The 14,126-nt window shown below is 51.1% G+C and overlaps 1 protein-coding gene across 3 annotated transcripts in view; it reads left to right on the top strand.

Moving 5' to 3' along the window:
* Positions 1-1,195: 1,195 nt before the first annotated feature.
* Positions 1,196-14,126, top strand: part of USH1C (USH1 protein network component harmonin) — a gene marked incomplete at its 3' end in the record, with an annotated part of 52,499 nt that continues 39,568 nt past the window's right edge. For all 3 annotated transcript variants that reach the window (XM_082476640.1, XM_082476642.1, XM_082476641.1), the window contains exons 1-3: positions 1,196-1,325; positions 12,368-12,435; positions 13,856-13,999. In XM_082476640.1, coding sequence (XP_082332766.1) covers positions 1,290-1,325; positions 12,368-12,435; positions 13,856-13,999 — 248 coding nt within the window. In that variant the 5' untranslated portion in view covers positions 1,196-1,289. The remainder of the gene's footprint in view (positions 1,326-12,367; positions 12,436-13,855; positions 14,000-14,126) is intronic.

The following is a 14,126-nucleotide window of genomic DNA, read 5'->3' as shown; positions in this document are numbered from 1 at the left end:
TTGGGGTGCCAGTGGATGGCATTCCCCTCACAAGGGCATTTGCTGCTCTGCCTGGATTCTATATACGAAATAAACAGCCATATGACATAGTTACGAAATGCAGAAAATCAACAAAGTAAATTGGAGGGGAATATATTTTGTGTGTCTTTCCTGGGCCTCTGAAAATCTCACAATTCTTTTATCTCTGACTTAACTAGTTAATACGAAGGGGAGAACATGGATGATATTTTAAGGTTCTTCTCCAGGAAGGATTTATATCTTAAACTAGGCAATAATTTAGCCCAAATAAAAATAGTCTGCTGACAACACTTCAGCTATTGGTGGTGGGCTGCAAAGGAGGGGGTCTTTAGGTGCCTCTGAAGTTACAGTTGTTCACTGATTTGGGCTGCTGTACACCTCCTGTCCCCTGTCCCTTGACATGGTGCAAACAGGGCAGGCCCTCACCCTGAGTTAAATCCAAGAACAAGCCCCATAATTAAAAGTGCCCACTCTTTCCATTCACGTCTGTTTTTATCACCCCTCTCCTGGCCCCCTCTTTCCTCTCAGTCTGTCCCAGGCTTGGTTCATCATTATCTTTGCACCCCAGCACTAGACCTAGGAGTCAAGCAAACTTTGGTTGAATTGAATCAAATGAATCAGATGGGGCCTGGGCCCTGGGTAAAGGTCAGCTGTAAATCAGGATGTCATTGCCAGGGCCTTCTATGCTTCAGTGTGTGTGTGTGTGTGTGTGTGTGTGTTTGTGTGTGTGTGTGTGATTGGAGGGGAGCTAGGGAACGTGGGAGGGGAAATCAGTTAAGAAGGGGCACTCCCACCCACTGGTTCAGGCTCCTGTGGGCCACAATAAGACCCAGCCCCAAGGAATTCACAAAGAGAAGATTTCTTCCAAGTGGGAAAAACCCACGGAGGCATGCACACTGAAGGTGAGATGCCTGGCAAAGGGTGACAGACAGCTTCCTGAGATCCTTTCCCTCAACTGCGTGTGTCTGGGAGCCATTCCAAGAGCAGCGCCAGCCTCAAGTCCAACCACCGCTGCCACCATCACTGACACACACTCCAGCCCATTTGCTCCAGGGCGTCAGTGAGAGGCGACGCGATTCAGGACTTGGGCCTCCCGCCTCCCCGCGGCCCCGCCCCGCCCATCCCAGGCCCCGCCCCGCCCATCCCAGGCCCCGCCCCCTCCCTCCCAGGCCCCGCCTGTCAGGGTCGCCGCCTCTGCTGGCTCGGGGCAACCAAGCACTCCGCACCCGAAGGAGCTAGTTGTGTAGCAAGCGGTTCGATCTGGCCCAGCCATGGACCGGAAGGTGGCCCGAGAATTCCGGCACAAGGTCAGAGCTGCTAGGGGCCCCTCAAGCGCCCCGGACCTCGGAGTCGGGGGCGGAGTGGGTGGGAAGTGGACACCCTCGGCACCACCCTCGCTTTCCCAGCAGGGCCTGGGGCTTTGGGCGGGCTGGGACCCCGAGGGTCATTTGGTGGCCAGCAGGGATCCCCAGTAAAATGAGGGAGGTGCAGTGGGACTCTAGGTATAGGAACCACTAAACTGATCTCCTTAAAGTGTCCTTTCTCTTTCTGCGCTCCAGGTTTGGGACTTCTCTGGGGTTAGAATTCCTTCCAGGCTTGGTCTGAGACAGGCTATTTCTCTGAGATAGCCCATAGCGGGCAAACCCCCTCCCTGCTGATGCTCCCAGCTCTGGGCTGTTGGAACGTGTGGAGAGGGTTTGGGGTAGTGTCTGAGAGGTGACGACTGGTAGAGAGGGGAAGTGGATGCTTCCTTCCGTCTTTTGACCTCAAAATTCCAGTTCGAAGCACTCCAGGCAGCCCCCTCCCCACTTAAGGGCATTTCTGACGGCCTGAGAAGTAGCTGCGGAACTGGGGCTGGCCAGGGGGCAGTGGGAGGAAGGGAGGAGGCCCAGGCAGTCAGCCAGAGCCTTCGGGCTCTCCCCTGGTGTGTCCCAGTGAGGGGCCTCATTGGTGGCCCGGAATCCTCAGAGACCATCACGGAAAGCTATTAGATTTCACCCAGGCTTTCCAGAACTGTTTCCAGAGCTGTGCAGGAGTCACTGAGACCCTAAGGTCAAAGAGGACCATTTGAAGAGACCCAGTGGACCACCCCACCAGGCCTGAGGATGCCTCAGAGCCCAAGGATAAAGGCAGGGGTGTCTGGAGCTACCCACAGGCCCTGCCTGAGGGACGGGTGACAGTACCTTGAAGCCTGCCCAGAGGGGCAGTGTCTTTAGACCAAGCCAACCCCCTTCCCAGGCCTGAGGGGGCAGAGGTCAGGTAGGCAAGGTCAGGATGCTTAGCCCCTCTCTTGCCACACAGAGGCCCAGGGGAGCCCAAGAAGCCAGCCAGTGCGGAGGCCACAGGGGCTAAAAGCCAGGGACTTGGGGCTAGGGGCCGACGGTCAGTTGTCCATTTAAGAAACATGTTTTGAGCACCCACCCTGTGCCAGACCCAGCCTGTGCCCTCAAATTGCTGGTCATGTGGGTGGGAGGCAGACCCTACACTAATAACTACCCACAACTGGGTGCTGAGTGTTGGAATCAAGGTTTGGTGGGGGGACAGAGAGAGCAGCTCATACTGGTGGAAGTCTTCTGAAAATGAGGCCTTGGGATCCCAGGGGTGAGAGATAACCGGAAGTTCACGCAGGAGTTTGGGGGCTGGCAGATAGCAAGGGGAGTGTGAGACAGTGTTCACCAGCTCATCCTGTTGCAAAGGGACCTGAGGGGAGAAATTTCAGCCGCTGAGGCCGTTTGGTGAGTGTAGATTTCAGGCAACCCACGTTGAAAGAGCACAACTGCCCGTCCCCCACCCCAAGATGACTCAGGCTTAAATTTCAGTTTCCTGCCCCTGGGCTGAAAATAATGTCGGGTCCTCTTTTGTCTTCTCCTCATGGGGTACTTTTCTCTGCCTCTTTGAGGGAATTATATCTGGGGTCCCTGGTGTCTGACTCAGCCCCTGGGTTAGCCCCTATTCCTCTTCCACAGGCCCCATGGGCTCCAAAGGGCCTCAAGCCTCTGTGTTTCCACTGCCCTCCTCTTCCGCATCACAAAAGTCATTACCTATTAATGCCCCTGTGCGAGCAGGCAGGGCATGCTGGGCAAGGCTGGGGCTGGACTTTGTGCCCTGTTGCTTCGGAGGCAGCAGCAACCTTCCCCTCCCAGGGTGGAGATCATCTAGGAACTGTGGAGAGAAGATGAAGCAGCAGAGGAGAGACCTTGCCTGTTGATTGCTTTCTAAGATGTCCCTTCCCTAGCGTTTCAGAGCAAATTTACCCCTTGGGAATGGTTTGTAATCTAAATAAATTCTTAGTCATTGGAGGTAACATTTTAAAGGTAGTGTGTTGTCATGGAAAGTGCTGTGTGACCTGGAGCAAGTTATTAACCTCTCTGTGCCTCAGTTCTCCAATTTGTTAAATAGGGATAACAATAATATTTAACTAGTAAGTTTGTTGTGAGTACTAGATGAGATCTACACATGTGTAGGAAGCTTAAATAGACCCTTTTACTTAGTGAAGCCTCAACAAATGTCCACTGTTGTCTATTGTCTGGAGTTAGGTAGAACTGGGGTCAAATCTCAATCCTGTCACTCACTGCCACTGAGACCTTGGGCAAGCCACTTAATCTTGCCGAGCTTTAGTTTCCTTAGCTTTGCGATGAGGTTCGTAGTGCTTACCCCACAGGACAGTTAGGATTAAATAGGAATTCAAATACTGGCTGCTCTGGTCATTTGGTAACCATTTGGTAAATGACCACACTGTTCCCAGCTGATACCTGCAGAGCATCCTGTTGGATGAGCCAACAGTCTCCAGGCCATTGAGCAGGGACTGTTGGGCTTGTGCAGTTTCCCCAAGGCCACCAGCAGACCAGCAGTACTTGCATGCCCTTCCCGGTCACAGCCTTGGAGTCAGGATACCAAGGTGAGGGGAGGGGGTATCAGAGACTAAGACTTCTACCCCAGAGAACCAGCTTTTCAAAAGAAGGCTGCCCCTATGCTCACTGCATCTGCATGTTGCAGGAACTCGGTTACTCATTTGCTCAAAAAGTATTTATTGACTGTTCAGCAATCATGCATTTATGGGCATCTATACTGTGACCTGCCCAAAGCTAGGCATCTGGCAGAAGAGGTTGGGGGGATAAATAAGAAGGTCAGAAAAAGCCTCTACATTCTAGGGATTTGCTAATCATTCATTCAGTCATTCATTCATGCATGCAATAAATATTGACTGAGCTACTAATATATGCTGGGCAGTACTCTAACCATTGAATAACAAAACAAAGTCTCTGCCCTCTTAGAGAGCACTTTCTAGTGGGGAAGACAGACAGTTAACAAGTAAACCAAAGTATCATATATGAAAGTATCATATAATGCCAAGTAGTAATGAATGCTATGAAAAAAATAAACTGAGGTGAGGGGATAAAGAGTGACGAGATAGTACTTTTTATAGGATAGTCAGGAAAACCTCTCTGAAGAAGTGATATTTGAGCAAAGACATAAAAGAAATGAGGGAAGGAGCCATGGGGATATATGTAGAAGAGCATTCCAGGAAGAGGGAACAGCAAGTCCAAAGGCCCTGAGGCAAGCATTTGCTTGCCTTCTTTAGAAACAGCAAGTAGGATGGTGTTTCTGAGAATTACGGAATGAAGAGTGGTAGGGGGTGGATCAGAGGGGTGGTGGAGCCCTGATAGGCCATACTCAGGATTTTGGGTTTTGTTCTAAGTGAGAGAAGCCAGCTGGGGAGTGACATGACTGAATTACAGTTTAAAAGAATTGCTCTGACTGCTGGTAGAGAACAGACTGAGAGGGCCAAGGATAGAAAAGGGACCCTCACTTAGGAGGCTTCTGAAGTAGCCCAGGGCACAGGGAGGGGAGCGGGGGTTGGACCAGGTGGAGTGGCCAGACAGAGGATACATGTTCAAGGTAGACCTGACAGCCTTTGCTGATGGGATTGGCTGTGGGTGTGGAGAAAAAGGTAACAAGGGTGAGACTATGTGTTGGGAGGAGGAGCAGGTTGGTGGGGACAGAGCGGGAGGTGGTGGAAACCAAGAGTTCCATTTTGAATGTTTTATGTTTGAGATGTCTTTTAGATCTCCAAGTACAGAGGTGACTAAGAATGCCCTCTTGCACTGTTGGTGGGAATGTAAATTGATACAGCCACTATGGAGAACAGTATGGAGGTTCCTTAAAAAACTAAAAATAGAACTTCCATACGACCCAGCAATCCCACTCCTGGGCATATACCCTGAGAAAACCATAATTCAAAAAGAGTCATGTACCACAATGTTCATTGCAGCTCTATTTACAATAGCCAGGACATGGAAGCAACCTAAGTGTCCATCGACAGATGAATGGATAAAGATGAGTGGCACATATATACAATGGAATATTACTCAGCCATAGAAAGAAACGAAATTGAGTTATTTGTAGTGAGGTGGATGGACCTAGAGTCTGTCATACAGAGTGAAGTAAGTCAGAAAGAGAAAAATAAATACCATATGCTAACACATATATACGGAATCTAAAAAAAAAAAAAGATGGTTCTGAAGAACCTAAGGGCAGGACATGAATAAAGACGCAGATGTAGAGAATGGACTTGAGGACATGGGGAGGGGGAAGGGTAAGCTGGGACGAAGTGAGAGTGGCATGGACTTATATATACTACCAAATGTAAAATAGATAGCTAGTGGGAAGCAGCCGCATAGCACAGGGAGATCAGCTCGGTGCTTTGTGACCACCTCTATAGAGGGGTGGGATAGGGAGGGTGGGAGGGAGACGCAAGAGGGAGGAGATATGGGGATATATGTATATGTATAGCTGATTCACTTTGTTATAAAGCAGAAACTAACACACCATTGTGAAGCAATTATACTCTAATAAAGATGTTTAAAAATATATATATATTAAAAAAAAAGAAGGCCAGTAGCTGTAGGAGTGTGAAAATCAGGGGAGAGGTCTGTGCTAGGATAAGCCTCAGTGAATCCTTGGGGAATAGATGGTATTTAAACCCCAGAGACTGATGAGGTCACTTAGGGACACAGGGCAGATGGAAAGAAGACCCAGAACAGAGCCCGGAGCACCGCAATCTGTAGAGGAGAGGAAGAGGAGAAGAAACAGCAAGGAAGGCAGGAGAACCAGCAGAAGAAGGGCGTGATCGTCTGTGCCCAGCACTGGGTCAAATGCTACCAACTAGGTAGCATGACACGAGTCTCTTGAAAAGATGAAGGACAATAAAACATGAGCCAGATAAATCCAGTACTATCTGGGATGCACAACGTGAAGGCCTGGGCAGAAGTGGAGCTAGATCCATTCATCCCAGCGACATTTATGGAGGGTCCTCTCTCTGCCAGCTGCTGAGAACATGGAATTTGTATTCATTTATTCTTACTCAGTTTAATTAACAAACACTTAGAACTTGCTACTTTCCAGGCACTGTTCTAAGTATTTAACAACTATTAACTCAATGAATAATTAAAAAAACAATTTTTAATCTCTCATAGAAGGATGAAGTCCTATGAGATACTTTTATCCCCATTTTACAGATGAGGAAACTGAAGCACAGAGACGTGCAAACTCAGATGGGGAAGGGGCTTGTGGCCTCACTCCCCACCTTCCCCTAGATCTGTGTCGGGACTAGATACAGATTAGTGAGAGACAGGCAGGTGAAGAAAGAAAGTCCGACACAGCTTGGTGAGTCCCATGGCAGAGGTGGGGACAAAGTGCCATCCCGTGCACAGAGAATGACAGGACAGGCTTTGTGGGGGAGCCTGAGGAAAGACTTGACCAAGGAGAGCTGGTATTTGAGGAGACTTGCAGGTGGAGGAAAAGCTCCAGAGAAGAAGTACTGCTGGTACCACCAGTACTAATAGCTAAGGTTGCACACCAGCCAGGGTCGCAGCAGGAAGCAGGTGGCTCATCCAAATGGGAAACTGAAGAGTTTTATGAAGGGACTGCATAAAGGGAAGGGCAGGGATGGCTGAGCTGACAAGGCGTGGTAACACAGTCTGGGAGGAGCAGCAGCTGGAGGCCAGGGGCTCCTGAAGGGGCAACGGAAGGGGGTTCCAGAACAAGGGAGAGCATGGCTGCAAGAGAGACGCCCAGTCAGACGCTGCAGCCTCAGCTGGGGGCACCTGCCTCGTGGTGGTCCAGCATGGAGGGAGCCGGGGAATCAGAACCCCACTCCCTTTCTCCCCAGGCCCTCTCACCACCCCCTGGCTGAACACAGCAGGGAGCAGAGGGCAAGGGGCCCATGCAAAGCTTCCTGGGACATAAAACCAGGTGGAGGAGGCTGGGTTGTGGGTCTGGAGGCAAAAAGGAAGAGATCCAGCACACATTTTAGAGCCCTTGAAATTTTGGAGCCCTGGGCACTGTCCTAAGTACTTTATATACATTCATTCATTTAATCCCCAGCACAGCCCCAGGAGGGCAAATGTCACCCAGTGGAACAACATGCATTATTTAATTTGCTTCTTGCTCTCTTTCTCCATCTTTGGCTGGGTGCATGCCTGGAGTTGAATTTGCATAAGCTGAAGGTTGTGTGCTTCCCCTGTGCGGCTGTTCTGAAAGGCCAGTCCATATGCAGGAAGGCGGGGAGATGAGGCTGGAGAGGGCTCAAGGCCAAAGCCAGAATTTGCCTCCACTGCCCCAGACACGGGGCCTGAACCTTATGAGGGGGGAGATGCACCTCCCCCGCTCACCATGCAGGCCAATAACACTGAGCCAGCTGAGCATCTGTCAGAGAATGCCCATGCTGGATGAAGCGGACCAGACACAAGGTGGGTGGGAATGGGGGATTGATGTGATAAAGAGACCCCCACACAGTTTTTTGTAGATGGTGGCCTCCTTAGGGCTTCTGTGCCCATCATAAAGGGGGATCCAAGAAAAGGAAAAGCTTTCTAAATCTAGCTGTAGAAAGAAGACACGGTCTTGCACACAGTAGGTGCTCAGTAAACGTGTATTGGACAAATGCAAACAAGAAAGTTCTATCTGTAAGTGGATATCATGTGGTAGTTAGAAAACAAACAGGGGTTTTGGAGCCAGCAGGCATCTCATCTCTCCCACTTCTCTGAGCCTCGATTTCCTCATCTGTCTAATGGGGATAATAATATCCATCCACTTACAGGGTTGTTGGGAGGTTAAAGATAATGCAAGTAAAGTTTTTCAGACTTGGTGGCCAGTCTGTAAGCAGAGTCTGTACTGAATGAGGGAGCCGGGCAAGAAGGGCCTCGGGCTGGGAGGCCCGTGAGGAGGCTCTGGGCTGGACACGGTCAGGAAAGACTCTAGAAGAGGGGGCTTGGACTCCCCTTATATGAAGGCAGGGGTCAGGTGGGAGGAGGGAGGGCAATCCCTCTTGCTTGGTCTGGGACCTACTCATTGTGAGCAGTGGGAACTGAGCTGAGAGGAGACAGATCCAGGAGGCTGTGTACTGAGGAGCGATGGGAAGGTGACTCGACTGGGCGGAGAGGAAGGAAGGAAGGCTCCAGTCTAAGGCAGAAGGAGTTCATTCGTCATTCAGCAGACACACTGAGCACTGTGCACCTGTGTGCATGGCACGGTGCTGTTGAAGACCTACTTTGTGCCAGGTGGGTTACAGGTACCTGAGCTCAAGGTTTCGGGAGAATGGTACAAAGGGCCCAAGGGCAGGGCTCCCTGAAGCTGATTCTTGGACTGGTGCTGGGCAGACCCTCCTGGGGAGTTTGCTTGAACCCAGATTACAGGAGGAGGGGATACCATATACGTTTTTTAAATATTTGAAAAGTGAAATTTGAATTACAGTGGTGAGGTTACAGCACGTTTGGGCTTCTAGAGAAAGTTCCATGCTTCTCAGTTGTCTTTCTCGGTGCCTTTTAAAGCCCAGAGACTGAGGTGTGACTGTGTGTTTTCACTCGGGTGTGGTCAGAGAACAAAGCAGTGCTGTTATCCCTGAGCCTCTCTGGAGACATTCCCAGGTGGAGACTGGTCAGGGTCACGAGCGTACCACCATTTTGATTTATCACTTACATTGTACTTAAAGAGCATTCTACGTAAACCGGATATGTTTTCCCAGATATAATGGTATGTGGATAATTTTTTAAATGGACGAGTTGAATTTCTGGGGGTCGATGAAACATTCTGAGTGAGGATGGGAAGGTTCCAATATGTTGGGGGAAGGGTCTGTTCAGCTGCAGCCTGAGTCCCACTTGGGGAATGATGGAGATGACCCTGGACGAGCAGGTAAGGGCAGAACTGAAGGTCAGGACTGGAGTGACCTAAGCGGTGAGAGTGGATGGACATCAGGCTAAAGAGCTGAACTTTGCGGGCTGCCTCAGAAGGAGACTGGTAGGATGTGGTTTCTCAGTGGGGCCTCTGGATGCAGTGATCAGCATTGGAGGGCTGCCCACAAGGACCGGGAGCCTGGGACCCCCGGGAATAGGCTGTTTCCACAAAGAGCATCTCCAGGCGTTCTATGCTTGGCCCAGGAGGGCAGAAAAGCAGAACTCTAGACTCTAACATTGGAAATTGCCCTTGTCTTCCATTCCCACTCTCCACCCAGTGCCTAAACGCTGTCTACCGAGGACAGTGCCTCACTTCTTACATTTAATGATGCAGCAGGAGGCATTTCTGCAAGGAGGGGTGGGAGAGAGCTTCAGTCTTAAGGCCTCAGTCAATAAGAGATTTCCCTCTCCTCTACTTTGTCTTATGTCACCACCCATGGCTGGAATTGAGCTAGAAGCCCTTTGGTTGGGCTCTCCTCACTGCAATCAGAGCAGATGGGATTTTTATGCTTCCTTAGAGAACAGAACATCTGCGGTTCCAAGAGTCATCCAAAAGATGTTGTGTTTTCTTTCTTGTTATGAACCAAACCCAAAGGGTTTTCTTAATAGTACAGAGGAGAGTGGTGGGGATTAGAGATAAGGGAGATCTTCTTGAGAGCAAAACGTTTCAAATTTTGGCCTAAAGAGGCCCTGGAGTTTTTTTCTCTGGAAGGTCTGACTCACCCACGCAGTGGTGCCAGCGGGAAGAGCATAGGCTTTGGAATCAGATAGACCAAGGTTCAAATCTTAGTTCTGTCTCTTATTAGCTGTGGGACCTTGAGTGAGATGGCTTAACCTCTCTGGTCTTCAGTTTCCTCACCTGCAAAATGGTGTGAGAACATTGGCCTTGTAGGGCTGGTGAGATAAACAAATGGAATAAAGCCCAGAAAAGCTCCTGGTGCCATCCCATGATGCAAATATTATTTCCCTTCCCCTTCTGTTCCAATGATTCCCTTTTTCCCATCTGATTGTGGATGTACCAAGAGGCAGGGGGATGGACAAATCCATTTGATGCTTGTTTATTGACCACTTACTATGCATTAGGTACAAGAGATTTGGAACAAACAGACCTCATCTCTCCCTCATGGGGTTTTCTGTCTGATGAAGGAAACAGACCAATTCACAAAAAAGCAAGCCTTTAATTACAAATTGTGACTCTTACGGAGAAGGAATTGAAGCATCTCTAGGGTGTGGGAGTGGGTTCTGTTTAGGTAGGTGAGCAGGGAGACCTCCCTGGGGAGGAGGCCAGCCATGCAGGGAAGAGGGGAAGCAGTCCAGGCAGAGAGAACAGCACATGCGATGGCCCTGAGGCTAGAGCGAGTGGGGCCTTTGGGAAGCACTGAAAGGAGGCCCATGCAGCCAGTCAGGAGCTGAAGTTGGGCTTTGATAAGTTAAGGTAAGGAATTTGGATTTGAATTTTGTTTTGAGTACAATGAGAAGCTATTAAGTACTCAAGTGATATGATCCAATTTATTTAAATATTTCTGGCCCCTGATCCTAGGGAAATTCAGAATTTTTCTCTGCTCAGACTCCTTTTCCACAGCCACATGTGGGCAGCCCAGGCCTATCTTGGTGCTGTTCCCCACCCCTCTCTTGCAGGCCCAGGCAGAGTAGGGAGAGAGAGTCCAGGCTGGGCCCTCATAGAGATGAGCTTTTGGAGGTACCCACTTCTGTGGTGTGTGTAAAAGCCTGGGCTACCACCTAAGATTCAGTACCACCCACTGTAGCTGATGCTTCTGTCCCCCATCTTCTGGCTAGCTGGGAGCCCCTGGCCTGGAGGAGAGGGGCAGTGAAGTAGGAGAAAGCAGCAGTGCCCTTCTTGGAGCAGGTGGGATAGACTTCTGTAGCTGCTGAAGCCCAGCTGTGAGTCAGTGAGTGCAGGGCAAGCCTCCTAGGTTATTCTCATCTTTAATGAAATGCTCAGCCTAATTCTAGAGGGAAGGGGGTACAGCTAGGTGGAGACAAGAAATCTGTATTCTGTACCCCTCCTGTTCAGCCCAGAAATCCCAAGGGCTGGGCCCAGTACATCCTCTCTGTGTTGGGACAGACAGATTTCCCCCAACCTTCCAGAATCCTTAAGATACCCATAGAAAAAGGCAAAGATGCCCTGGCCCTCCTCTGAGGACCAGTCAGGTGGGAGCTTGCAGCTTCCAGCAGCAGCTTCTCCCTCTGTGGGCTGAGGCCCTGGACCATGCTGTTGGGCCTGGAGGCTGGAGGAGGGAGGGACCCAAGGACCCCTCGAGCCTCCACCCTGCCCTCTTACTCAGTCCTGGGCTGAAGAGAGAGCTAAGGATATAGTGCACAGAGATTCACACTGAGCTGTCCCAGGGAGTGGAATCTGGGGCTCCTGGCCCACCAGCTCCCCAGGGATTGAGGTGCTAATGAAACAGCTCTTGACCCTGACCTTGGACTCCCAGCCATTGACGTCAGTGAAGTTGAAATAATGTAACCCGATTCTCCCCTTGGGGTGGCGGGGGAGGCATACAGGGGCCTGGGAAGGGGAAGGAGTGACCAGAAGTCAGGGCCGACCCAGCTTAGGCCAGGACTGGACAAGGAGGAATTCAGTGGTCGGGTGCTCCCGGCGGGTGGGATGTGCTATCTGAGCGAGTGGCCTAAATCCTTTCTGAAAGCAGTTATCCGGCACTACAGCCACCATCAGGTAAGACAGTGGGCTTCTTCCAGAGCGGGGAGCTGACGTTGGTGTTGCCACACTGGACACAGGTGACACAGCCATGGACGTGATCGGCAGCACGGCTGCCATGGGGGTGCATCGCTGTCACATGGGGGTTCACGTGTATGATATCCGTGTGCATGCCCGTGTGCACACACATCACTCCACCTGGGGACAAGGCTCAGCCTGACCACATCGGATGTTTAGAGGTACTCCTGGGACCACATCGGGGGGGTCTGCACAGTCTGATGTGTTGGAGTCAGGGGGCCACCCTGGCTCTGGCTTCCTTCCTCTTCTCACAGCCCTGAGGAGATGTGGAGGAGGTCCCCCAGCAGGGGCCTCCCCTTCCCTGGGATCTGCTATCAGGGTGCTGGGCCTGGAGCTGTAATTCTGCCTTTGGGTTTTCCAGGTGGATTTTCTGATTGAAAATGATGCAGAAAAGGACTATCTCTACGATGTGTTGCGGATGTACCACCAGTAAGTGTACTGGGTCCAGCTCCTGTGGGCCACCCCGGGTACCTCTGTCTTCAGGGAATCCTGGGATGGATTGTTCTGAGACAGGAGGACCTCCCCCTCCTATCCTGGGGGGCTCAGGGAGGCTGATGCTCGGTGTTCGTGGGAATCAAATAGACACGCCATTCACTTGTCTCAGCAAATATTCACACAAATACACTGTGCATGCCTCTGTGCTAGGGGATAGGGGTACACGGATAAGCAAGACAGGCTGGTTGCTGCCATCGAGTTGCTTACAGTCTGATGGGGGAGGCTGTCAAGTAGCCAGATGGGTTCAACAGAGTGTGATTGCTGGGATAGGACAGGAAATGCCAGCTGGTCCCAGTGCCAGCGTCAGATGTCTGTTATCGCTCACCCGCTTTTTGATTCATTCAGCAACATTTATAAGCTCCTGCCACTGGCCGGGCACCATGCAGAGTCTGGAAATGAATATCTACTTCCTTTCCTCAACTAACTTGTGGCTTAGTTGGGGGAGATGGACAGACACTAGCAACTAATACAAGTTCCAGTAAAATAACTGCTGAGTAGAGGTAAAAGCAGGAATGTAAAGAAAGGAGTTCTCAGTTCTCACTGTGGAGGGAGGATCAAGAAGGCTTGAGCTAGGTTTTTGAAGGGTAAGAAGGATTTTGCTGGGTGGAAATATCAGGGAAGGACATTCCAGGATGAGAGATCAACATTAGCAACGGTTTAGAGATGTGAAAGCACAGGTTGTGACTGGGAGGTGATGAGTGATCTGGGGGAGTAGAACTGGGACACACAGAGACCATAAGAGCCACCAGCCTGGGCAGTTCCACAGAAACAGGTCATGGAGGCCCTGAGTCTACTAGGAAGGATGGACTGTGTCCTCTGGGCAGTGGGGAGCCATCGAAGGGTTTTGAGAAGGGGAGCAATTTACATTTTAAAAAAAGATGGGCTGAGAGTGAGCCAGTCAGCTGGCAGCTGGAGAAGTGCTGGCCCCAGACGTTGAGGGTCTGAACGGTCTGAGGTGGAGGCTTGTGAGAGATAGTATGAGGCTGCAGCTCAGAGCAGGAAACAAGGGGATGAGAGGGCTCACCGCCATCTCAGAGAGGTTTCCTGTCTGGAAGGATGCTGGGCTTCAGAACTAGGCAGAGCTGACTTTGAATCCTGGCTTGATTTCATCCGCAGGATGGGTTAACAACCCCTACTTCGATGGTTTCCTTGAGGTACTTACATGGGAGAACAAACTCTTCTGAGGCACCCGACCCATCGTTAGGGGCTCTGGGCTTTTCAGGAGCGTTCTCCTCAATTCCAAGGCCTGGGCCCAGTGGGTGGGGACCCAGCCCAGGGCTGCTTCCTCTGGGAATCCTTGGGTCTCAGAGGTCATGGCTAAGGGGGAGGCTTCAGGGTCCCTGTGTCTCTGCAGAACCATGGACGTGGCCGTGCTTGTGGGAGACCTGAAGCTGGTCATCAACGAGCCCAGCCGCCTGCCCCTGTTTGACGCCATCAGGCCTCTGATCCCACTGAAGCACCAGGTGGAGTACGACCAACTAACCCCCCGGCGCTCCAGGTGCGGAGGGAGCCACAGGCTGGAGGCAGGGGTGGGAGAGGTCACCCTGGGATGGACAGGGTCGCTCACGAGTGGATGGGGCAGCGCTGGCCATCAGGCCAGAGCTGGGCCGTCACCGGCCCCTCCT

Source organism: Balaenoptera physalus (genome assembly GCF_965194825.1).
Source record: "Balaenoptera physalus genome assembly, chromosome: 10".
Classification (NCBI taxonomy): Eukaryota; Metazoa; Chordata; class Mammalia; order Artiodactyla; family Balaenopteridae; genus Balaenoptera; species Balaenoptera physalus.
The sequence above is the reverse complement of the archived record's forward strand: the minus strand, read 5'-3'. Positions and strand labels throughout refer to the sequence as shown.